This window comes from Symsagittifera roscoffensis, chromosome 2 (assembly GCF_963678635.1).
Source record: "Symsagittifera roscoffensis chromosome 2, txSymRosc1.1, whole genome shotgun sequence".
NCBI lineage: Eukaryota > Metazoa > Xenacoelomorpha > Acoela > Convolutidae > Symsagittifera > Symsagittifera roscoffensis.
Genome location: NC_087063.1, coordinates 78,607,231 through 78,634,293, shown reverse-complemented (window position 1 = coordinate 78,634,293; position 27,063 = coordinate 78,607,231). Strand labels below are relative to the sequence as shown.

Here is a 27,063-nt window from a genome sequence, read left to right as displayed (position 1 = left end):
TGCTGTTCGATAGTGGAGTTTGCCTTTCTTGTAACAATAGAAATGCATTGAACATAAAAAGAAAGCACAACCCGGGTTGAGTTGACGGGAAACATTATCGCTGATTCCGAGATATCTCAGTTTTCTTGAAAAATTCATGGCTAATTCATATCATATTTTTATGAAACTTTTAGCGATGGCTCAGTGTTATTTCATGGCTAATTTTCTCAGCAATAATCATGGACAATTTAGGCATGATAAATCCCTGAATCAGCGCTGAAAAAATTTCAAAGTTTCGAATTGAATTCAAAGTTTCGAATTGAATTCTCTGAATTAACGATAACCCCGGGAAGCTAAACCGCGGAAAGTCAAAATTGAGCGTGAACAAATTTTAATCTTTTCCTGAAAAAAAATTCAGCAAGACCTATAAAAGAGTAGTCACTACATTCATTACTCTTAAAAATGAACTTCCACTTTTATAAAAAGTTAACTCTTCTGTAAATAAATCTGAGCTCTCAAAAAAGAAACGAAACAAAAAGTTTGTCAAGTTTTGCCACATTACATAAGTTTCAATGTCAAAACATCATATCACTCCACTAAGCAACCATCCAGCAGTCAAAGCAAATCACAAATAAATTATACATCAGATAATACAAACAACTGTTCTCCAGAATGACCAAACAACAGCAAATGTGAAGTTTTTAACAAGTTCGAGAATTGTAACAAAAATTAAAAACAGCAGCTGAGTGTCATTTGAAGAACAGCTGTGCAATTCGCAGAATAGCTATTAGGGCAATGAAAAAATACAGCTATTAAAATTCCCTCCAATCAATAATTTTTATTGCTAATATAGACCAGCATTATAGCGACTTCTCGGCAAATCTGAGCGGTCATTTCAGCTGGTGAAAATCCAATTACCTCAGAAACCGCCACACTACTTCTTTTCCCTAGTATTAGCTTTACTACTAAGATGTTAATAATAACAAAACAATCCAGTTTTAAGTTAAAACAGCCCCTGCAGTTGTTAAGACAAGACTGAAACGGTTGGTTGGGTTAAGATTCGAAAAGTATTCTACTGCTTTTGTATAATCATGTCCGTCATCGATTACTGCAATGTCCACTCATTATTTCCCTTTTCATCTTCACCATGTTAAGTTACATCATCGGCGGAATTAATTTCAACCTCATCGTTTCTTTATTTGTTTATTTTTCTTGCATCGGTAGTTGTTTTGGCGAATTCTATTCGAGTGTTTTGATGTGTTGAGTTGTGATTCGGAGCAGGTGCGCGTCTTTTCTATGACTGAACAGGCACTGGCGCTGGCGCTGAGTTCGATTTCGCATCTCCGGAAGGCTCTGTGGATTTGGCAGCCGGCTGAAAAAAAAACATAAATATCATCCAAAATTCACAGAAACAATTGGGCGAAGTCTGACATTCTACTGACCTTCTTCTTCTTTTTCTTCTTACTCAAGTCTATCTTTTCTTTCAATAGCTCCTGAAACAGAATACCTTTTCAATGCAAATGAAACTCGACGTCAAGAGAACTTTATGTAACTACTTGCTTGAAAATTACTTCTGACCATGATTTCAAAGTTGGTTCGTACTGCTTTATTTACACCATATAGCAGTTTTTCTCCAGGCTTTATTGTTAGCTATTCAACAATCATCTCATGTTAAGATGATAAAACTTTGCGGATACTTCATAAATTTTGGCACCAGCATATGGCCTATTATTTCAATTCGATACCTAATTTTTGTTGGTGGAGGTAAGTAACTTTTAGGTACAGAAATTGAATCATGCAACAAAGTAAACTTGAAGGGTCTCTAACATTAACAGCTTCGTCCTGTATGGAGTGTTCGGACTTGTAGAGGGAGGGGTCGAAGTCTACGAAGGTGATCCTCTCGGGACCCCTGGAGTGGACGAAGACGGTGAACTTGAACTGAGCACAGAACTCTCCGCCCTCCTCCACCTAATTACATAAATATGCTATTCAATCCACGCAAAAAGGCACCACTCCGTCAACACTCGTAACAAGACATCAATTTAAGCTCAATCCCATAAATTGTAATAAGTTTCATCTCGTATATTAAATATTTTCTCATGTGCACCTAGGCTATCAAATTGAAGACTTAATTTTAAAAAATGATATTTAAAGCTCGCCCACAATGATAACAGTAACTACTCTTAGCCCCAATTTACTTCCCAAATCAAATCCAAACTGATGTGCCTTCGTGAACAAATAACAGTGCAAGACCACAACCGAAGCCATGGTTACATAGCAGTATTTAGACAACCGCGTATTCAGACTCGTCAGTATTTAGACAAACACTGTTTCAACCAATCAGAATCGAGACAAAAAAGAAATTAATAAATAATTATTATTTATTTTGGATTATTCATGTCTTTTCTCGATTCTGATTGGTTCATACAGTATTTGTCTAAATACTGACGAGTATGAATACGCGGTTGTCTAAATACAGGCTGCACTCCCGAAGCCATTCACTGTATATTCTTAAAATGAGACGAGTTGGCAAAATAAAGAAATAAAGTCCTATGTGGGGGTCCGTTCATAGCGAGTTCTGGAAACTCAGGACTTGCCTGTTCAACCTGTTGCACATCGAACTGTGTCATGAGTCCGTGTTCCCTGCACTCCTTGATGCCCATCTTGCACGTGACGAAGTCAGGCACCTCGATGCCCTTGTTGTCCTTCGTCTTCAACTTCGGCAACACACTCTGCGCTACACTCACGTTGTTTTCATCTGTCTCAAAATACCTAATCGAAGTAATAAGCGATTGCATTTAGTAATTCAGATTTAATAGACAAGGGTTAAAATCAACTGCAATGCCAGATTAAGATAGGTCAATTAGAGACTCAGACAGGAAAAGTCCTATTGGCTTTCAAACTTGACTTTGCTTCGTCCAAGAGAATTTTGATGAGCCATCGATCAGAAGCGAAATCAACACTTTTTCATTTTTGTATGTTAAAATGAAATAAAACTCTTAAAACTGTCTTCAAACTGGCTATATTTGAAGTCTTCGGCGTTTTAAAAAAGCGAAATAAAAACTTTCAAACGCTAGAGTGTTCGTTACAGAACTCTGAAGTGCATTATGAGAGACCTGAGATTGAAGGGCATGAACTGGAACTGGTTGTTTGCGTAGTTGAAGAAGTGTCTGCTCCTCTTGCTCTTCAGACTGTAGTGCACCTGTTCCAGTTTGTAGATTGTGGTGTCCAGGGAGGTCAGTTTACACGTTCCCTTGCCAGAGGAGACCAGCACATCTACTGCATACACTTCGTGCTCCTTGACTTCTGGCTGGGTGTGGTCCTTCCTACCCTCTACTGACCCGTTGATCAGAATTCCAGTCTCTCCTTCTAACCTACAAATATGCAAAATTGATGAACTTATTGTAAAACCCACAGCATTAATCCCCGAAGAAGCAGGACATTAACACAGAAATATAATAACTAGCTTTATTAGCAACTTATTACGAACAAAATTGCTTCGTCTAGTTTAGAGACTAGATGCTCTAAGACATCCATGCTGTTATATGATATCGAAGAATCTGCATAGAGGCGAAGATAGGCTTCGCCAGGTTGACCACTTCGGCCAAGAAAAAAAGTGAGCTGTCGTTTTTATTCGTTAAATAGCTATTGCATCCTAGTTGCTTCACAAATAAGTGATTTTTTAAACTAATTTTATTAGATTAGTCATGAATGCAACAGTTAAATTTGCAATGCTCTGCATCTGCCCATGATCTTTCTGAAAAAAGTAACTTGAGTGTTTTTCGACAAAAAAGCGAACAAAAAGTGACTAGTTACTTAAACAGTGATCAAGTGGCCACTACAGACTCAAGGCATTACATGCCCAAGAAACCAAAATTCACAAGAAACGAAGATTTTCTCAAATTTCAGGAGCTGTAGGAGGAACCAATAACCAATTCTCAGCACAGCAGTTCTTTAATGATTACACAGTAACATACATGAACAAAATTTTGCACTCATAAAATGCTCAAATAAGGTATTCAATGCACCAAAATTGCTTCAAAGAGATAGATTATAAGCAAATAAAAATAGGAAGAACGATTAAAAACAAGTTCAGCCATTTGCTTCCCATCATTTAGTACTGATAGTATTGACCGCATTCGATTTGGCAAAAAAAAAAATCAAAAAACAACACGAAAACTATGAAAACAATACATTTTGAAAATATGTGTTGTTTTCAATCCGCTATGTAATGTGAGGTTATGAGCAAAGCCTAGGCCTATTCAATAGTCATAGTAAATTAGGTGTATTCGTGTATTCAATGTTTCAAAAAAATTCGTATTCCCAAGAAAGCGCAAAGACTACATTTCTCGCCTTCAATTAAAGCGTATCTTCCTATTATAAGCCTGCTTGTTACCATTATTCGTTCAAATTAGACAAAAAAAAACGGTTTTCCTCGACACTGAGAAAATTTTGCGGAGCTTCACATCACAACTGAAAAAGCTTTAATATGATATATCACTCGACCTACTGAGAATATTAATTTTGATACTTGATACGGCTAAAAAAAACTTGAAAAAATTAAAAACCCCGAGGACATTTCCTCGCCTCTTTCAGCGGTCGGAACGAAAATCAAAATTAAACTTCAAAACAATTTATGCGATCGTTTTTCAACCTATTCGATGTTCTGAAAATGATAAATTTTCAAAACTATCCACACTTCGATTAAAGAAAAAAACCATGAAAAAGTTCAGTAAGAAAAAAACATGAAAAAGTTCAGTTCGAAATTTATATATCAAAATTCTTTCGAAAACAAAACTAATTTCAAAATACTGGTGCTACCAGTGTGTAATTTTATTGCTCTTTTACAGTGTTTTTTTTGTTCTTCACATATGTGCTGATGATGAGTTTTGTTACTCTAAATGCATTAACATTTTATATCTGTTCGTTTTTTGAAATAAAAGGATAGACGGTGGCTGTACAAGTAGCACAGAATTTTCCGAAGATATTCTTAAAAAGTTTTTTTTTCATAATTTTTTTTTGCCAAAATGGCAAAGTTTTTTGTGCGTGGTGTGACAAAAGGACAAAAAGAAAACATGATTGTAGGTATATTCGACAGTCACAGTAAAACAAGCAAATGGAGCAACAATTTTCGTCGAAAAATGACTAGAAAACAAAAACAAAAATTTCAAAAATTTTGCAGAATGGCAGATTTTTCAATTGCAAAAATGGCGGTAAAAACTTCAAAAAACCTAAGTTTCATGGCTTATCCTTCTATAATAAGCCTGCTCGCTTGCTTTAATCGCACCAAATTAGACAAACTCAAAAACTTCAAACCGGTTTTTTTTCTCGACACTAGGAAAACTTTTCGATTACTTTGAAATTGAAATTCGATTTCAAAGAGCTTTATTATGAAATATATTTCGAGTCATTCCGATGATTATTAATGGTGAATTTTTGGTTGAACTACAAAATAAGCCCACTCTCTCACCTTATTCGCTCAAGTATACTCCAAAACTCAAAAACTTCAACCCAGTTTTTCTCGACACTGATGAAATTTTTTTTATAATTTGTTTATGTCGTTCGAATCACGACGGAAAGGACCTTAATTTGATACATCACTCGGCCCATTCCGAGGATTATTTATGGTTCTTGATTTCGCGTGGAAAACAAAAAAAAAGAAAAAACTAAAACAACCGAATACCTCGGAACAATAATAACAAAACTACATTATTTGCATTAGTAGACTTAACAAAACATTTATGCAGGGGCGAAGCTGCATCTTACGAGCACAACCGAGAAAGAACACTTAAAATTCAAACAAAGAAAAAGGCAAAAATAAACAGGAATACATTAGGGAATACAATCGGGAATCATAAAGCCCAATCCCGCTATTTACTGGAGTATAAAATCAGTTTTAAAAAAATGAATGCAAAAATTAGAAACAACTGCCACAAAAAACAACTTGCAGAAAACCTGAAAAAAACTCTGAAAACCTGTACAAATAACCCAATTACATCAAGACTTATCAAATTGAAAATTTATACGCAACGCTAAGAGAGCTGGGTTACAACAAAAAAAGATAACAGTAAAAAACGCATTTAGAGGAAATAAAAAAACACGATAAGTCTTTTTTTCATGAACCGCACTCCTGGTCCTTGTGCAAATCTTGCCGTCACATTCCTTTGTAGACAAAACGGTCCAGTCAAATTTGCAAAAAAAACATCTGGAAATTTACCATGTTTTTTGAATAATTTTTGACATATTGAAACAATACGTTAATCCATCAACTAGAATCGATTTCAAATAAAATTGCTCAAACCTAAAACACACACCGAACTAATAAATAATAAAACCAGGTCCACGCCCTTTTCGAACAAAAAATCAGAAATCATGCATCAAAAAAATGAAAATTTTGTGCAAAAAAATCTAACAGAATTTTTGGCGCCCAGAAAAACCATGAACTATATTTACCCCAATGAAACTGAAGAGAAAAGTAAAAAAAAAATGTACCAAAAACTGAAGAAAAAAATACCCGACATGTAAGCCGACAAAAATTGGGTCTATACAAAACTTTGGTCTTATTTTTTCTATACCGATATTAAAACGCTGTAAAACTCACGCCACAGAAGGCGAAATTTAGATTTTACGAAAAATAAACATTTTAGCGCACCTCTCAAGAACTACGATGATATGCTCGGATTTGGACAAAGCTGCTATTTGAAAAAATGCTAAAATCGTATCAAGAAAAACATTGAACAAGGTTACATCACTGCAGCAGACTACGCAGTTGGTTGGCTGCACTTACACGCGCCCAACATTTCGAACACTCAAATGCGTCATTAGAGTAGCTTTTCTTGGATCTCTCAACTCATCGCCAAACTCTCATAGGTTACGACCCAGAATAACCTAACTTTTGTTTACTGTTATCTCTCACTGTTATATGATGGCGTATCAATTCAACAATTTGATCGCATCTATTAACTAAAGTAATTCTTATTGATGGTAGCAATTACTTACTTTCTGTCCCTTATTCGGCCAGACACCAATCGAAACTCAAACCGTTTCATCAAATTAAACACATAAATTGTGATCTAATTTATAAAAACATAGCCAATCGAAGATTGCATGAGAGAAATGAGCTGTTTGAATTTCCAGAATATATGATTTGCACTTTTTTGCTAACACTAACCCAATTTGAGAAAACTGGATCGATAGGAAAAATTTATATTCAGCTGGAAAACCTGAAAATTAGAATCCACGTTCCAAACTAGATCTCAATCACATTTTCGTGACCTTAACACGTTTACTGCTCGAGATCGAAGGAAGTTTGCCTTTCAACGAAGGAAATGAAGTGAACTGAAAAATAAATCAAAAGTCAAACCGCAAAAATCTCCAGTTTAGCGTGAAAAACTTGTTTTAAATTCACCAAGACCTATATTAGAGTATTCACTGCATTCATGGCTCTAAAAAAATTCAAATTAAAACAATACGGCAGTTTAATCACTGCTAAATGACAAATATACGAGCTGTTCATTTGCCTTCGGAGAACTACTGTTTTTCCTTGAACAAGATATACCTTAATTTTCTTTAAAATGTTTATCTGGGTTGGAAATGGTTCCCAAAAACCAACCAAGAGTAGCCGGTTGCTGTACAATTAGCACAAAATGTTCCGACCACAGCTAACAAAGCAAAAAGATCTATTTTTTTTCAGAGTGAAAAAAGTCCCACACAACAATATCACCATACTTATCAACTATACGCCATAGTTACTTTTAAATTTTCGAGCACGGCTGATACTTTACCCGAAACAGCTCTACTCCACTTAGAGTTAAGAAACGTTGAACAAAACTTTGATAATCAGAATTGCAACCACTTGCGATACAAAACAAGAAAACTGCTAAGTCGGAAAAGAATCGAACGCAAAAACTATATCTATCAAAAAGAATAAGGTTATTTTTGAAACAGAAACATACCAAAACAACAGAATGCGAAACTAGCATGGGAAAAAATTTATCAAGCTGTAACAAAGCCAAAAATATCTAAGCAGAAACCTTTTGAGCCATGAAAACTGTCATGAGAAAATTGTCATGAGAACCTATGATTTCTATTAAAACTTTAAGCTTTTTATTCAATCCAGAGGTGAGTATAAAATTATTTTCCCCCTGAAACTCTTCAAAAGCAGGTCACTAAGCCGATAAAAAATGAGCGGAAACCATTTGGGCAGAATAAAGATTGTCGGCGAAAATAAAAACAAAACAACAAAACAAAACGAAGGCTAGTGAAGATTCAAATAGCAGAAGAAAAGCAACTACAATACAACTTGAGAAAAAAAAAACAATTCTACGATGTGCCAAATAAGCGGACAAAACATGAGCAACAAATATTAATCCGACAATTTTTTTGAAATGGAATTTTTCGTTCAAAACAAAAAAGGTCCCGTAAGATTCGAATTCAGGACCTTTGCCATCCCAGGCGTATTCGTTACCTCCAGTGCAAGTGTGACGGAGACGCAAAGGAACTTGACTTTATTATGAACTAAACCTAAATTTACTAATTCTAATTTTGACCATTCTCTGAACAAACTTATTTACGGGGAAAAAGTCTAGTACCCGATTGCAATACCCTTGCTTATAGCAAGGTTAATTAGGTATCCAAAGCTTACTGACTTGTTCTGGTCCATGGCGTAGAAGAGCATGTTCTCCACTGGTTTGCACTTGAACTCTCCCGTCACAGTCTGCACCACATCCGCCACTTTCTGTCCAGGGGTGCCCACTTTGAGACTCCTAATAGCCGCTTCTGCTGCATAGTACGCAGCCAAGATCACGTCCGCCTTCTTGCCCGTCGCTGGAGATTCCTGGAACAGCAACACGTGCGAACTATGAAACATTCACGTACGCAAAAAAAAACAGTAGCGGAAAATTTAAAGCCAGTGGAACTATCGGTGACTTTTTCACGTTCAATTCGCATAGATGAAATTCAAAAACTATACAACCAATACAAATGTCTATCATTCGAACTATCAGGATATGAGTATACACATCATCAAAAGGTATGCTTTTAAAAACCTAGCTTTATAATCTAAGCTAATGGTCAAACGCTACATAAAATTCCTCTTTCATGAAGACTACATTTGATGACCAGGAAATAATGCCTAATTCACGAAACCAACAACTACGGAATTGCACAAAACGATTCAAGTGTACATGAACATGATTCGGGATTTTTGAAGTGCATATGAACAAAACGGCTTTAATGTAGTCAATACCTTGGAAGCTCCAACGACAAAAGAAAGAGCAGATATTGCTATGTATCCGTCCACGTGCGTGCCCAGCTCTAACTTGACCAAGTCGCCATTATTCAGAGTGACGTCATTCGCTTTTAGAGGAGAGAAGTGAGCTAGGTGACCGTTGAGTGAAATGCAGGTGGGGAATGCAATGCCTTTTTTGTAGGGCGCTTTCTTCGCGAACTCTCCTGTCTTCTGAATGATAAGGTTGTCGCCCATCTGACATAGATCTACAATTGAAGCTCCACTCACGCATTTGGACTGCACGGTTTTGATTGTGTCTGAAACAAATAAAGCACTGACAGCTTACAATAAAAATCACGACCAAAAAGCAGATATGTATAGTGCGCAACACACAAAAAACTTGAAAATTCTTCAAAAAAGTGACAATGTGAAAAAATGCGAATCTTAATTTTTTTAAAATAAACTATATAAACTCGTATAACTCAAACAGGCCCTTCTTGTGAAAACAATCCAGGTGAACAAACATGTTGTTAACAGAGGCGAAGCTCTACTTCAGACAACAATAAAAAACAAAGAGCACTAAAAATGCTTAATAGCCGAAAAGTATATGCAATTTTTCTAGTGATGAGAAATGGAATTGGACTACAAGTTGTGCGTACCATTAGTAATGCGGGCAGCTGTTTTGTACTTTTCAGAGACCTCAGCAGACGAAATGTTCGGCACCTGATCTTCGTTGTCGCTTTTCTCATCACCGGATTTACTATTCCCGGAAGCACTTCGTGACGACATAATTGAAGTGGTTGCTGTCAAATCCCAAATAACCGGGTCACACAATCTGAAAATGTTGGATAAAAATAGTAAATCTAGAAAACGACATATTTACCATCAGTAGCTAAAGCTGCTTCCATGCATTTTTCACAAAAATTTAATGAATTAACATGAGTTTTCTCCAATGAATTCAGACATCTTACGTTCCGACGAAAACTGCTTAACTACTTTGTTTCAACCAACCGCAAAAAAAAATTGAAAGTTCAAATGGTACCGAACCTTCTGTTATATTCGAACCCCTTCCTTCCTATCACGATTTCGCGAAATCTTGAACACAAAAGCCTATCCAAGTTGCTCAACATCTGGGTTACAACAAATAACAAAAAAAACTGTTAAATATTCCACATACCTCAAAAGTTTTAAAAATTTGAAGATTTATACACAAGGCGAAGCGGAACGTAGAAAAACTTGCGATACAATTATAACATTTCATTACGAAATATCGAAAAAAAAGACGGAAGTCTTTTTTCAAAAAATAAATTGAGCTGAAGAAATAACTTGAAAAAAGTCGAAAGAACTATCTACAAAAATTCATACCCTTGTTCCATCGGTGATCACAAAGAGCATTAACAAGCATTGAGAACCAATGAGCGAGCGGCAACTGAGGCTTAAAAACTTGGGTGGATCCTCGTTAAGCCGAAAATGAAACTAGGCATAAAAATATTCAAGCAAAGTAAAACTTTCCTTCCTGAAACAGGTTAAAGCATTAAAAACTCACTCTTGAAGCTGCGCAACATAAGCTGACTTACAATATAATTTAGAAAATTCCATTACAAGATATTCAAAAGAAAAAACGAATAAAGTCTTTTTTATAAAAAAAATTTAACTGAAAAAAGTCCAAAAAACTCATCTACAAAAATTTCATACCTTTGCTTCGGAAGATGTTCGCAAATAGTATATGTACCAACCACAGAGCAACTTTCAATGGTAAAAAAATTGTTTTAATAAAAAAAACCAGCTTTGAAAAAGAACCACTTGAAAAGCTTACCAGATATAAATTGCTTTGAAAAAAAACGGAAAATCAGCTGACTGAAATAAGAACAAAAACCAAATTGAAAACAATAATTAACAACCCATATGAACTATAAAGAAGTTTTATTTAAATTTTCAAGAAATTGAGCATGTCATCAGCTATTGAGCATGTTAGCAATGAACATGTCAACAGAAAGTGAAAGGAAAGTTGTTAAACAGTTTGAAAAAAAATCTAGTCCACGATTAATAGTCATTTGCTCTCGCAAGTGAAATAACTAAAGCCCAACAAAAAATGGAATTACCCAGTAGATATGTTTTGAAGAAAATGCACTGATGCGAAAGCCAATGCGTAATTTTCAAAATGTCAAAAATTGGACGTTTTCCAAACCATGATAGGTTCCCTTCATGGACACTTTGAAAGGCCTTTAAAAATTAGGAAACTACCGCATGCACATCGATTGAGCTCTTAACCTCATTGCCAGCGTAGTTTTCGAAAAAAGACGAAGTTAGAGAAAGCGCAAAAATAGGGAAACTTCAAAAATTGTCAATTTCTAAGGCAATATTTGTTTCTTCACATATTAAGGCAAAACCACTTGTGCTAAGAAAATTCGCAAAACTTTTTTTCCTTATTTGAACCTTGCTAATCGGATTTGGCAGGGTGATTTTAGAGAACAAAAGTGGACATTTTCGAAGGCCATAAATAATTTTGTGCCATAACAATCTAGGATGTCGACATTAATGCAGAAAATTTTACAAATTTGAACAATTTCTAAGGCCCTGATCCAAAAAACGTTCAACATTTCAAAACACTGACTTTTACACAATGCTTTACTACACTTGCTTTTCAACAAGTCTAACGAAGCTTTTCTACACAATATTGGATAACCATTATGCAGAGCAAACTCCGGTTTCCTATTTTGCATTGAAACCTTTATCTTAGGTTTGACACGGTATTTTCATGAAAACTAAAAAGGTTTCAACAAAACCGGCAAAACTTTGAGAATTGCAAATTTCCGAGGATTTCATAAGAAAAGTCAGAATAACATTCGGAAAAAAAACGTCCAAAACATTCGAAAACGTTCTCTAAAAAAATAGGACGCATCCATTTATGCAGCGGGTATTTCTATATGATGTTTATTCGATTGCACTCTCAATTTTAGATTTGGCAACTAATTAACAACAATATCAAAAAAACCAAAAAAGCCCATAAATTGATTTCCTTCCCTCCCCTCCAAAAGCCGTAGAACATGAGGTAAGCTAAACAGAGACTGGAGTAACAACAAGTCACACAGGGAAGTAGCCAGTCTTCTCCATTGTTACCATTTCTTTGAAACAGAGATGAATCAGAGCTTCGCTTTTCTTGCGATACAAAACGATTGCCTATCAATACTTACAGATGAACTGACAAACGAAACAAAAAAACTTTTAATGGTAATTGAAATAACTGCACCTTTGGAAATTATAAAAAAAAGATACAAAGCAAGAACTTTGAATTCAGTTGTTTTGCTTTCTAAAAACTTCCGTAGGGAGTTAGTTCTTGGTGATTAGATCTGTCTTTGATCCATCCTGTATGTATCAATTTTCAAACACGTCTATCACTTAGCGAGAAAAATACTAAAATGAAGCCTAATTGATAACTCAGGGCCTTAGAGTAAAAATCAGAAACTTGGCACTAACCTTTCTCGAGAACATTTTATGAAAATTATGCACTCTAGGTCGACTCACGGCTTCAATGGATTTAGTATGATACATCTCTACCCATTCTGAAGATTAGGTTGTACTTGATTTTGCGTTGATAAAGAATTGAGACAACCTATTACAAAATGCTTCCCACCTTTTAGTGATTGAAACTAAAACAATCACAAAGATCAACACCAAAATTCATAACACCGATGTTGCTAGGGGCATTTTTCTTGAAGCAGTTTTAAATTCATTTTTTCCATTATTCTAGTATTAGCTTTTTACCTGTTCTAAAATGGAACGCGTTAAGGCTCACTTCTGCTGAAGCAAATTATCTTAGTTCATATTACAAACATTCGATTTTTAAATCTATAAGAACTGTCGAAAACGCCTGAAATCACAAACTCAATCAAAAATTATTAGGAATAATGGAAATTTCTATTAAGATATAACTTGTAGATTTCAACGACTTTTTGTTGTCCTGTTGTTATTATAAACTGTGTTTTCCAGACGTTCGTTTGCTTCCTCTATCTTTCGATATTTCACGTTCCGCATTTTATTGAAAAATATAAACCCGGTACCCAGAAGTAGAAGAAGTTGAATTCGGATGTAGAACTTCCACCTTAAATCTGCTGTTTTAGTTTCTGGCAAATAATCGGGTACATCTTTAAAAGATCGATATAAGTCGCGTTTGAAGATCACAGCCAAAATTTTCTCGAAGGCAGTCGTCTTTCTGTAATTGGATTTGAAAAGTTTTGTCTGACTAGTTTCTGGTTTATAAGTGTCATTAGAACGCTCTCTTTGCTCGACAACTGTTTCCGCATGCAATAGATCCTTTTTCTCTGACATCAATATCGGGCATATTTTCAGACATCTGCTCTGACGTAAAGATAGCGTGCCTCTTCGGGAAAGATACATGAAGCAATATCAAAAAATATTCATTCGTCAATTATATCTGACATGTTTTCAGTCATATTCTGATTTAGAAAGCTTCCAACATTGCAAAAGAAAAACACTTATGGTTTCTGGCCGAAAACATTAAGAGATTTGATACTTTTTCAGAAGTTCAAGAGCTCGAGGGCAACTTCAACAACTATCGATAGAAAGATTCCAATCAAAAGTTTGGAACGAAAGAATCATTAACAAACTGCGGACCTATTATTGTCCCACCAGCAGCAAATGGTAGCCCTAAAGTCAAAGCGTACGATGGCTATAAAAATTTTAAGAGGCAAAGAGCAGCTGTAATGGGAAAAACTCGAACAAGCTGCTGCAAAGTTCGAAGAAGTCAATCAATAGCCTCAAAATATCTGAAAAAAAAAACAGTTTGCAGAAGGAAAAAAACTCTTAGATAAAATTTTGATTGACATATAATAATAATCATTATAATAATAATAACAGAGGATTTAGGAATATAATCCAAGGGTTTTTATAAAACCCAGTCATTGCATTGTTCGAAGTTAAGTTTTCAGTTATAAGTGTAAGTTTCTTCAGGTCTCTACAGTTGTTGCATTCGCATAAGCGTGCCATTCTGCCAGATTGGCACAGCGCAACCTTCCGGTGGGACAGAAAAAGACGACTAAAGGCCTTAGTAACAAAAAAGTGCTGCGATGGAGGGTCGAAATATTCCGGAAGTTTAAACTTTTAAAATTTCGATTGACGGGCAAGTATTTCTCAGAAATACAAAAAAGACGGCCATTTTGACAAAAAATAACGAAAAAACAGAACAACGACAAATATAGTGGAAAACAGTCGCACGAGAAAACGAAGCCTCTTATCGTGGCAATCACACACGAAAGACCGATAGCAGAGAGAAACGGTGAGAAAGGAGGCTTCAGTGGGGAAGGAATATTCCGCGGAACCCTCCCGTGCCACAAATTGGGAGAGATAACAACGTTATCTCGAGAAGAACACGGGAGCGGAGGCTTGGCCCCCCAGAGACTGTCATATGATGAAGGACTGCAGTAAACTAACTTTTTAGCTACTCTGATGCCATAGAACTTTGAATTAACACCGGTGTAACTTGATATTTTAAAGTATGAGTAGCTAGAAAGAGGAAAGGGTCAATCCATCTCCAATGGATTTAATATAGAACTGTCACGCAAAAACATAATAAAATAGGGTGTTCGAGCCGTGTTTTTAATAGCAATCACGTAGTCTGAGGATCCGAGACTCAGCTATGTGGTTGTGTTCGCATGTAAACGAAAGCTGATCAAAAGTCGTTTGACTGATGGCCTAAAAATAGTAACTTTTTACTTAGCCCTAAACAGACCAGAAAATCAACTGGCAAGGTCGAGATGGTGAAAAACGAGTAGGATTAAGGTAACTGACGCCTGCCAGTAGTTAATAGGTACTTTTTCTACGCTCCGTCGCTGTGTAGTATTTGAGCGAATGTTACATAGACGTTTTTTTGGCGCTCCTGGGTGGGCCTGTGTGCCATTCTGCCAGATGACACAGCACAACCTTCCGGCGACATAAAAAAGAGTGACTAAAGGCCTTATGAGCAAAAAAGTGTTGCGACGGAGGGTCAGATTGTTCTATAATTTTTATTTTTAAAATTTCGATTGGAAGAAGAACATTTCTGAGAAATAGAAAAAAGACGGCCATTTTGAATAAAAAAGACGAAAATCAGAACCACGATATAGATTGTGAAGAACAGTTGTATCAGAGACAGAAAAACACGGAGCCTCTTATCGTGGCAAAACACACGATAAGGACCTTAGCGACAGATATTTGTGGAGACGGAGGCTTCAGTGGGGGGAAGAAAAATACCACGGAACCCTCCCGGGACACGAAATATAAGAGATAAGAGTGTTATCTCAAGAAAATCACGGGAGCGGAGGCTTGGTCCCCCAGAGACTGTCTATGTGAAGGGACTGTATAAACTAACTTTAACAGCTGCTGTAATGTCCTAGATCTTAATTAAACACCGATATTATTTGATATTTCAGGACATGAGTAGATAGAAAAAGGAAAGGGTCAATCCATCTCCAATGGATTTAATATAAAACTGTCACACAAAAACATATAAAAATAGGTTGTTCGAGCCGTGTTTTTAATGAAAATCACGTAGTCTGAGGATCCGAGACTCAGCTATGTGGTTGAGTTCGCGTGTAAACGAAAGCTGATCAAAAGTCGTTTGACTGATGGCCTAAAAATGGTAACTTTTTACTTTGCCCTAGACAGACCAGAAAATCAACTGGCAAGGTCGAGACGGTGAAAAACGAGTAGAATTAAGGTAACTGACGCCTGCCAGTCGTTAATAGGTACTTTTTCTACGCTCCGTCGCTGTGTGATATTTGGGCGAATGTTACATAGACGTTTTTATGGCGCTCCTGGGTGGGCCTGTTAAAGGCATGAAACCATCATGATCAGCAAGCGTTTCAGTGACGAACCCTCCGCTCCGGGCGTATGCCCGAGTTAGAGGTCTTAATGACCGTTGTTGTACTAGGGGGAAGGTGCGTACCCTCCGTCTAGTGCAATTTAGCTTTTTAACTTAGTTAACACCGAAAATTCCGGGGGCCGGAGGGTTAGGTGGGAAGTCATGAACCCGCTTGTCCCGAGGTCCCCGGACCAAAAACAACTAAAGAGAAAGCGTAAAACCAAACAAAAATAGTGTATAACCAAGAAAAAGCCAAAAACAAATTTATTTAAAAACAAAAACGTACAAAAAACATTATAAAAATCCAAAAAAGACCAAAAACAGTAAAAAACATAAAGTGACAGTTTATATGTTATTTCCGGACGAGATGTGATCTGACCTTCCTATTTGTTGTTGTTTCAGATTGATTTATATCGTTTCTGATAGAAAGATTGTGTGTTTTGGTGAAGGGTTGGATACCCTCCCTCGAGTGTAATTTGAGTGTTTAAGCACGTTAATGGTAATTTTGCCGGTGGCCGGAGGGTAGAGTGGTAAGCTGATCAACGTGTTCCACACTCAACAGGGACATCAAGGACAACATCCGCAACGACTGTTGGGTATCGTTGAAGCAATTTTAGTATCGTTCGGGTACTATTTCATTAAAACTTAAGTGGTGGGGGGCACGATTGGCGCGGTCCGATTGTACCCTCCATCGATTACAAATTTCCGAGTTAAGGGTCTTAATTCGGATATTTTGGTGCAAAGGAGGGTATAGTACTATTCATTAACGACTATTAATAGATTATTATCCTTATTATATATTACTTATCTCCTCAATTAGATCCAAAAAACACCCAATTTTGTCGAAAATCATCGATTTTCGATCAAACTGTAGACCCCCAAATTTTTGGATATCCGAGCTTTTCCGAACAACAAAAAGCTTTTATATAGGGAGTAGCTACGTAGTTCGATCCCCCTAACTAAAGAAACCGCGTGAGAAAAGACTCAGTAGAAGTTGGAAAAAACCAAAATTTTTCGGTCAAAATTTCGATAATTTTTTGAATTTTGTCAATCTGTTTTGGGGATCGAGTTTTTGAGTTTTTAGAGTTAGAGCAATAAAATTTTTTGCGTTAGGAGCGTGCTAGCACAACGTGCTCGGTTACTAGAGAAATTTTTGGGTAACCCTCCGAGTAGCTCCGTGGATAAAGCTAACGACTTAAGGTTTGGAAAAGGAAGGAATCGGTGGGTCCAAATTTGATAGTTTTTGGCCAAATTTTTGTTTCTAAACCAATTTTGGTCCGGTTTTTTGCATTATTCCAGTGCCGTACAGGGCTACTACGCTCATTTCAAGTATTTTTAGGCACTTTCGACCGGAATTGCGAAAAAAGTCTTTCAGATCCTATACAGGTGGTGAAAAAGGCCATTTTGACGAACGCGTTTTTGGCGATTTCTCAAAGACTAGTTATCCGATCGGGATAATTTTAATACCATAAGTCGAAGTTTTTGACCATTTTTCCGAATCGCAACCGTTTTTGGGTTGATTATTTCGGGAAAGAAAAATTTTTTTAGAATTTGTTGGTTCGGAGGGTCCAAATCACGGGCAACCCTCCGAGCGGCAGAAAATTTTATCAAAACATCTTTTTATTCAACTGGGAAGGTTGACCGTGTCAGCCAACCTAGTTTTAAGTCAGGTAGACCGCTTTCAGAGGCTTTACTGCGGTGATATAACCCTTTTTCTTGATTTTGGGGGAACCCTCCGAAGTGACCCTCCGGAGTCAGCTAAACCCTTTAGCAACCCTCCTTAGTGGAAAATTTCCACGAGATCACCCGAAGAAGTTAAAACAGCTCCCCTGAGAGCTCCTAGCTTGTTTTGACGCTTTTTGAAGCTAGTAGGAGAACCTTCTAAGCGAGATCAAAAAATTTGAAAATTTTGGAGGTACCCTCCGAAGTAACCCTCCGGAGCGTATTAAGCATCTTATTGACCCTCCTTAGTAAGTTTAGGGGGACCCTCCGAAGTAACTTGGGTGATTAAGGTACCCTCCGAAGTAACTTGGGTGATCAAGGCACCCTCCGAGGTAACCCTCCGGAGTGTCTTAAACCTTCAACGATCCTCCTTGTTAGAGACTTGAGTAAACTTTCTGTGGCAATTTGGGAAACGGAAAATATCCATTTAATTAAGATCATATTAGGATATTAGGCGTGCTTATCAGGATCATAAGAACCCATTCTGACCCGGAAATTCGTGATCAACTTTGGATCCTACATTGGGTGTATCAGAAGTACCCGAGCAAAGAAATGTTTTTTTTTTTTGATTGTGATTTTGGTTGTGTGGTTGCCTTGAGCTACTTAATAGGAAAGTTCGGGCAATCCGGGAACAAATAAAAGAAGACCTCGGTGAGTGTATTAGGCAAAAACACACTCACTTGAGAAGAAAAGTTGTTCCCTGCTCTCGTGCACTTGGAGCGTTCCGGGTGTGGGGGAGCTTTTTCATAGACTTTAGAAATTTTCGATCAGAGGTTGCCTTGAGCTACTTGGTAGGACAGCTCGGGCAATCGCAGGACACCTAAAAGAAGACCTCGATGGGTGTAATAGGCAGATACACACCCACTTGAGAAGACTGTGTCCTGGGCTTCGTTCTTTCGGATCGTTCCGATTGGGGGAAGTCTTTTTCTTTAAGACTAAGTTTTATTTATCTATTTCTGAATCATCACTGCTTTTTATCAAAGATTGTTTAATTTTAACAAAGCAGTGACTTGATAAATTGTGTGGCGATAAATTGATACTGACAAAAGGTCGCTGTCACCTGTAGGATATTCTTATCTGATTATCGATTGTGTTTTGTGTGTCGATTATATCTTGTGGAAACTTAGTGATACTGTTGTACTATACAACCGGTTTGAGTTAGCATTATATCAATACTGGGTAGACCCTGTGTGTAACTTTAGCTGAGTCACTAATTTAGTCGTGAGAGATCTAAGAGACATTTTGATACTGACGGAATCGAGTAGGCAGCGTTAAGTGATTTAACTAAATCTTGTTTGTGGTACGTTTGCATTGCCATCAAATTACGAATACCTTCATTTTGTTAAGAACTATGCAGCGCAGGGACTCGCTAGGATCGACTACTAAAATTCCCAGGCTAAGCAAGGGAAGCACGCGGAAGTTTAGAACTAGGCGTAGCCAAACCTCGTTTAGCAGCGCTTCCGACGCGTTTACTGAAGACGAATCGACTAAAGGTCAACCTGATCTTTCAGTGAGCGAAATGAAACTAAGGAGCGAGAAAAACCTCGATGGCAATCAAAGGCGGAGCGCCGAGGCCGAGCCTGCGAGCGAAACGCTGTTGGATCCCTTTGACAAAGGGGAGCGAACGCTCATTCGACCCGACTTTGAGCCAGATGAGGTCCTCGAACGGGAGGAAGCCGAGAGGACAGAGGAGACCTCGGAGCGTCCCGAGGTCGAACCTCGGGAGGAAGTGTTATTCAAGGGAATGTCCAAATCGGAGACCAAGAGTCACAGGTGGAGGGGAGAATACTCACATTCGGCTAGTACCCACTCATCTCTGGCCAAGCAGAGCAACAACGCGATGATGTCGAGTATAAGCCCGAGTGGAGAACAAACGGGTTCGAAGGCCAAGAAGAGTTGGAAGTCCTTGTACGACGAACGCATGGCGTCACTACCAACTGTAGATTTGACTTCCAGTGATGACTACCCGGAGATAACCCATCCGGATGTGAACTTCACACCGTGCCCAAGGAATGATATGAGCAGGAAGGCGTCATCAACCTCGCCGACCAGGCCCATGTCAGATGGGATAACGATGGGAGCGTCGTCAACCTTCGACAGATTAATGACGTCGATGAGCAAGCAAAGAGGCGGTGCGTCATCAAGCACCAGGCTGCAGCCGCCGTTGACCTCATCTTCTCTGGGACTAACCCCGTCATTTGGGGCCACTGGCGACATAAGTGACATGTTCGCTGGCGTAATGAATGGTCTGGATGAACTGAGACGGGACATGACTAAAAGAATAGATCAGGTGGATGAGAGAGCTCACAAGGGTCAAGAGAATCTGAGAGATGAACTAACGCACGTGAAGTCGCAGGCGAGGGTTGATCAACCAGATTCGCAACACCGATCAATGCCTGGCGGAGAGCCTGGCACAAGCAAACAAGGAGTCATACGAAAGAGAGGCTAGGATGACCAGAGAGATCGAACGATTGTTGAACGATCATGATAGTACCTATGCCCGCACGATGACCAGATTGGAGAAGAGGTTAGATGCAAAGTCTGACTTAATGATGCGGAAGCTTGACGCGATCCTGAATGGGAGTAGTTGGCAGGAGCATTCCAACCCAAGGGAGCGCTCACGCCATGCGAATGTTGGAGAAGGTACGGGCAGCAATGCCAGAGCCCAGCAAGGCTCGAGAACGAACTACGAACATAGAAACAAGGAGCGGCCAAGGGCAGCCCCGCAGAGGCCTGGCTGGACGAATCCAGTCCCGCCGGAGGCAGATGCCACCCCGGAGACAAGGTTGCCAACCGTGCCACAAGTCAGTTCAGTACCAGATCTGACTACAGTCTCACAAGACACTACGATGTATGCCTCGATGTTTGAGCCTCTGAACAGATCTCTTGAAACATTCATCACCAAGCTCTCGAAGTCAACCGAGAGAGGAGAGAGGTCAAGAAGAACACTGAAAAAGCCGAAGTCATATAAAGACGAGTCGGACGGCTGCATTGATACTTGGATAGAGGTGATGAAGTTACACTTTGAGGAAGAGAATCTCTCCAAGAAACAAGAGTGGACATCTATGCCGACTACCTGAAGGAGAAGGATCCCAAACTGGACTCCAGGGCAGTGCGAGCGCTGCTCACAACGGGAGGTCCGAGGCTGATGAAAGTGGACGGACATTATATCGATGTCCATGGCCCTTACCCGATCCTGATGAATGTGGATGGCATCAATATCTACACGAAAGCTCACATAACTGATGCGAACGATCAGGTTGGCCGGATATACATTGGTCAAGAGGAGCTGAAGGTCAGACGAATTGGACACAACGCGATGCTCGAACAAGATGCGGTGCATATTGGTTGCGAGGCCGATCTGGCCGCACACGTTCTGGACGTGCAAGGCAGACAACTTTCAGTAAAGGGACTGCTAGACACGGGAGCAGTGGTTAGTGTCATGCCAGTCAAAACTTGGACCGACATGGGTTTCGAAAGATCGGATCTCATACCGACAAACATCAGGTTGGCAGCTGCCAATCAGGGAGCGATCTATGTCGCCGGACGAACCCCAATCATCTCACTGCAGCTCGGAGGAAGACATCTTTGGATGAGCTTCCTAGTAGTAGAGAATTTGGATGAATCCGACCAGTTCATCCTAGGAAGGGATTTCGTTCGCAACTTTGACGTCACGATCGATCTCAATGACGGATTGATTAGGATCAAGGATCCTGAGAGAAAGTATGAAAAAAGACCCCTTAATAAGATCTTAATTAATCAGGCCAAGGTGCCGATCTTTCTGGATCGAAAAGTTAGTTTAAAACCGAACCAAGCCGTAGTAGCGACGTTTAGGATGAGGAACTTGAATGAACTCAGCAATGACAGACAGGTGTGTCTGGTACCAAATCCAAACAGTAAAAGCTCGGCTATTTTAGGAAGAAGCTTCTCACTCACTGAGAGCGGACTGTGTGTGAGTGTGTTATTGAACACAGAAGCAACAACAGTGACAATACAGAGGGGAAAGAGACTTGGCTACGCTTTGCCTCTGAACACAGACTTTCTGAGTGTGGAGAACTTGAAGAAGTTTGATGTAACTAAATTTCCATTACATGCGAACCAAGAATGTATAATGAAAAGAGTAAATGAATTGAAATCTTCTAGGAAATTGTTTTCAATGAAGTCGGAAACAGATGATGGGCTGTCTAGTTGTTCCAACTTTCCTGAGAGGCCGACGGAAGCAGAGTTAGCAGCGAATAAGCCTGTCCTACCTGAGATAGAACATCTAAAGGGTAAAATATCTGACAAGGAACTAGATTCGCTCAGGGCGGTGCTAAATCGGAACGCAGACGTTTTTTCAAAGCATAAGGCCGACATAGGTTGTTGCAATTTTGTAGAGCACGAGATTGAGATAGAAGAGGGCTCGGTACCTCATAGGGAAGGGGCGAGAAGAATGACCCCAAACAAGTCAGAAGCGTGTAGGAAGGAAATTGAAATGTTAATGGAGTACGACATGATTGAGCCGTCGAAGTCCCCATGGGCTTGTGGCGTGGTCATGGCGAAAAAGAAAGGGGGACAACTCAGATTTTGTTGTGATTTCCGTTATCTGAACGCAGTGACTATAAAGGACGCATACCCGATTCCCCGCATCGATGAGAGCCTATCCAAGCTGGGAGACGCTAAGTTCTTCACGACGTTGGATTTGGGCTCCGCATTCTGGCAAGTGCCACTCAGAAAGCAAGATCGAGAGAAAACAGGTTTCGCGTGTGAGCTGGGACTGTTCCAGTGGAAGAGGATGCCATTCGGATTGTGCAACGCGACGGCCACATTCCAGCGACTGATGGCCCAGGCACTCACGAGCGTCACTAAGAAATACGGGAATCTCATTATGTGTTATGTCGATGATGTCGTGATTGCAACACCAACCTTAGAAGACCACATAGAGAGGTTGGAGGAGGTGTTTTCTTGCATGAAGCAGGCGGGTCTGAAATGCAAACCCTCTAAGTGTGAAATCCTCAGGGATTCCATAAAGTATCTGGGCCGCCTGGTTGACAAACATGGAGGGAGACCAGATCCCGAAGCGGTTGAAGCGGTGATGACCTGGAAGGCACCTAAAACAGATACACAGCTGATGAGTTTTCTGGGATTCGCAAATTATTATCGAGAGTTCATCAAGGGGTATGCTGACAAGATATACCCCATGCAGAGGCTGATGAGAAACAAGGGCAAAAAGTTCACCTGGACTGATGAGGCACAAGTTTCATTTGAAAACATCAAGCGTGAACTTTGCGAGGCACCGGTCCTCGGCATGCCAACAGAGAAGGGAATGTTCGTGCTGGACACGGATGCATCAGTGGTTGCGATATCGGGCATACTTCACCAAGAGCAGGAGTGGAACGGGAGAACGGTTCTTCGTCCGATAGCCTACGGGAGTAAAGTCCTGAGTGATACTGAAATGAAGTACGGCGCACCAAAAGCGGAGATGTTTGCGGTGATCACTTTCGTGGAAAAATACAGGGCCTACTTGGGGAGTGCTCCCTTCAAGTTACGTGTGGATAATCGTGCCCTTGCCTGGCTGAAAACCTATTCGATGGACCAAAGCTATATTGGTCGTTGGATTGTGCGCCTGGATGGATACCACATGATCATAGAGCACCGTACCCGTGACAAGCACCAGAACGCAGATAGCCTCAGTAAAAAGACAGAATTTTATGAGCGCCTCGAGGAGAAGCAAGCTAACCAATCAGAGATCAAAGACGTGTTTTCCTTTCTGGACAAAGAAACCTACGACAAGCTGCCACTTACTAGGTGGTTAGACAAGTCAGGGCATCCTATACCCGGACACCCTGAACTTCCAGTGGAGACGGCCGCGGAGATAAAGGTTTTAGCCAGGGGCGAGCTCGTTCCGCTGGATCTGCTAGTCCGATCCAACTTGGTACAGCAAGAACTGACCAGGCTGGGTATAAACAGCATCGCTTTATTGAACAAGACGGTGAACGTGGCGCCGGAGGTCATGGGAAAACTCCGCGACTTGTTGGATAGGGAAGTGGATAGGCATGATCGTGAATGGATGGAGACCATGCAGCGGTTGACTGTCACCGAGAGAACAGCGAAGAGGCCAGTGTCCATTCGCAGCCGAGGCGTTGAACGGGATTGCAGGTCGATCGTCAACCAGCTGGTGACCTCGATGCCGAAAGAAGTCTTGTTGAGAACTTCGTTCACTGAATATGGAACATTGAACCAGAACCAAACTACTGAGGAAGTCAGGATCAGATCGAAATCTAGCTTCACGAGGAGAGTGCACTTCACGGATGCAAAAGAGGAATACGAGCCAAGCCCAGATTGTTCGTTCGTGGACGAGACAATGTCCGGGGAGTCTGACACCTTCGAGCCAGTCAAGGACGTCTCCTCTGAGGAGTCAGACACCTTTGAGCCCGTACAGGACGACTTGTCCGGGGAGAGGCTGACTAGACCACCTAGGGGCAGAATTTTGTCCGGGGAGTCGGCTTTGAAGCGACCGATGGACAGAGTTTTGTCCGGGGAGTCAAGAAACATCTCAGACAACTTGGAATATGATGTTGAGGAATCAGTCGACTCAAATGTTGACTCGAGACCCCAGTCCTGGGACAACACGTCTGAAACAGCTTCCAATTCCGATATGTCAGAGATCGCAATCCACTCCTTATTGGTAGACTAGAAGCAGCGTGGGCTGGACCGAGAAACACATCAGGATCCAGACAGGGACAGATACACCTCAGATGAAGAGGGCACTGTGGTAGATAATGCCGCAGACGAGCTCGAACTGATAGCAGTTTCGAAACGCCCAACCAGATTGCTGCCACATGGTACGGTCGTCCGTACCAATCTGGAACCATCTGTGCAGGAAGCGACGCCTTTGAAAAAGATATGGTGTGTCAAGTTGATGGACGATGCTCATGCTCCGGAGATAATGAGTGGGCAAATGAACGTGGTGAAGACGTATTTGAAAGCCAGGTACAGGCTGTCGGATCTCCTAAGGGCTCAACGAAATGATGGGATGACGAGCAGTCTCAAGAGATGGATTGAGAATGGAGCACCTGATAAGGGAGACTTGGAAGAAGACAGCTACAAAATCCTGAAGCAATTCTACCTGAAGCGAAACGACTTGTTGTACCTGAATAAGGACGGGATCGTAGCCTGTAAGCGCAAGGAGGAGGACAAGGTCCTTTATAAATACAATTCAATAGTGTTACCACAGTTGTACCAGACCGAATTACTCTTTCGTTCACATGATCAGATGGGTCATCAAGGCGTGGACAAAGTGTATAACAGGATACAGAAACGATTTGAATGGCCGGGATTGAAGAAGGCTTGTGAGAAGTGGATCGCAGCATGCCTGTCATGTCAGCAAGCGAAGGATCCCAGGAAGCTAAGGTTCCCCCTACAGTCAATAGAGTCGTCAGGTTTCAACGAAGTGGTGCAAATTGATCATCAGAAAATTTGTATGACAGCAACGGGTTATAATCAGGTGCTGGTAATGATCGACCATTTTACAAAGTATGCGGAGGCAGCACCCTGCATGACAGCATCGGCAGAAGAAACATGCGATCATTTGATAAATGTGTGGATAGCAAGGCATGGCTGCCCCATCACGTTCCAATCGGACAATGGCAAAGCATTCGTAGGTGATCTCACAAAAGAGTTAATGAAAAGGTCGCAGGTAGCGCAGGCCCACTCGACCACTTATCACCCGCAAACGAATGGCCTAGTCGAGAGGCAGAATCGCACTCTGGTATCCATGTTGAGAGTCTACTGCTCACGCTACATGGATGACTGGGACAAGCACTTGCCGCAAGTAATGGGTGCTTACAACAGCACGGAGCATTCCACCACGGGAATAAGTCCGCATATGATGCTGACGGGTCACGAAAAAGCACTCCCGTTAACGTTCTTCTACCCTGAATATGAAGGGAAGAGGACAGCACCGCAAACGTACGTGCGGGACGTTATTAGAAGATAACAGGACCTCAATGACTTATGCAGGAGGAATACGCAACAGGCGCAAATTAGACAAAAAAGGAGGTTTGATAAAAGGACAGCCGATGCAAAAGCCTACTCAGTTGGCGATTACGTCTGGGTGTTCCAGGAAGTGGTTCCACCAAAAGGAACCAAGAAACTATTAAAGAAATGGCGTGGTCCATTTCAGATAACAGAGGTGCATCAAGGAGGTCGTTTTTATCGGCTGAGCACTGGAAGAGCGGCTCATTACGAGAATATCAAACCGCACAATGCCTCGTCAGAGGATTGGTGCATCCCAGCGGACATGCAAGAGGGAGACTATTTAATTGTGGATCCTGCTTGTGAAGTGAATGAAAGGGGTACTCGCGACAAGAACGACGGGAATGAAGTGGTGGACGATTGCGATCTACCACTGGATCTCGAGTTGACTGAGCGAGTAGAGGTGGACGATGAAACTCTACCCTATGCCGAAGAAGACTGGGATTGCCCGGAACAAACCGAAATTGACAAAGGAATACAGCCTGACTTTCCTCTCACCATGGAAACACGCCAAAGCAAGAAAGGAAAAAACCAGAAGAAATACAATCCGTATGGCGAGGACTTCGTTGTAGACAGGATAGTAGTGAGTGATGTCATAGACTCGCTGGTGGGACTGGACGAAGTGGCGATGCTAGGGGAAATCGACCTTGTGAACGATATGGATCAAGATTGGATCGACGATCGATCAGAACCGGAAGTGGAGTTCGAACCAGAAGCGGAACAGACTCATGAGCAAGAACTAACGAACTTGCGCGTGCTCGAATGGCTCCACGATCTGCCGACAGATCCAAAAGAGACGATCCTGACGATTCAGGACGTCGATAGAGACGGCGTCAAATACATCAGTCATGACAATACCGAGTCCAACTGGGTCGCCCCAGATGGTCCTCTACGTGTTCCACAATCCAACCTCGGTCTCCTAGACTTTGGGCGATCGACGGGGACGTCGATGGATATTTTTGTCCGGGGAGTGGGGGTAGGACTCACCCACACCGAAAACCTCATAATAAAAAAATTGAAATCGGCAAGAGAAACCGGAGAACTAGAGACAGAGGGCGAGAATGCTAAAAAACCACCTTTTGGACGAATCTTTGAATCGTATTTTGATCTACCGAACCACTATTCGAACAATATCGTCATAACGGACAGCGATTTCATACTCACGGAACGCTCGTGCGCCATAGCGATAACGGCGGACGTAAGCTTCAAAACAGCACTAGCGGCCGACTTTAAAAGAGAGTACAAGAATATCGAATTT

At 40.5% G+C, this 27,063-nt stretch overlaps 2 protein-coding genes across 5 annotated transcripts in view; one reads left to right on the top strand and one right to left on the bottom strand.

Moving 5' to 3' along the window:
* LOC134840587 (succinate--CoA ligase [GDP-forming] subunit beta, mitochondrial-like) overlaps positions 1-27,063 on the top strand; it is a 485,398-nt gene that overhangs the window by 304,874 nt on the left and 153,461 nt on the right. The gene's annotated exons all lie outside the window — the stretch shown is intronic.
* On the bottom strand, positions 509-10,039 carry LOC134840582 (proliferation-associated protein 2G4-like). Its single transcript, XM_063856493.1, has 8 exons — positions 9,868-10,039; positions 9,227-9,525; positions 8,628-8,815; positions 3,096-3,353; positions 2,577-2,751; positions 1,807-1,947; positions 1,422-1,472; positions 509-1,351 (listed from the first exon to the last, which is right to left on the bottom strand). Exons 1-8 carry the CDS (start codon positions 9,995-9,997, stop codon positions 1,274-1,276), a joined length of 1,320 nt encoding a protein of 439 aa, XP_063712563.1. The 5' UTR covers positions 9,998-10,039; the 3' UTR covers positions 509-1,273.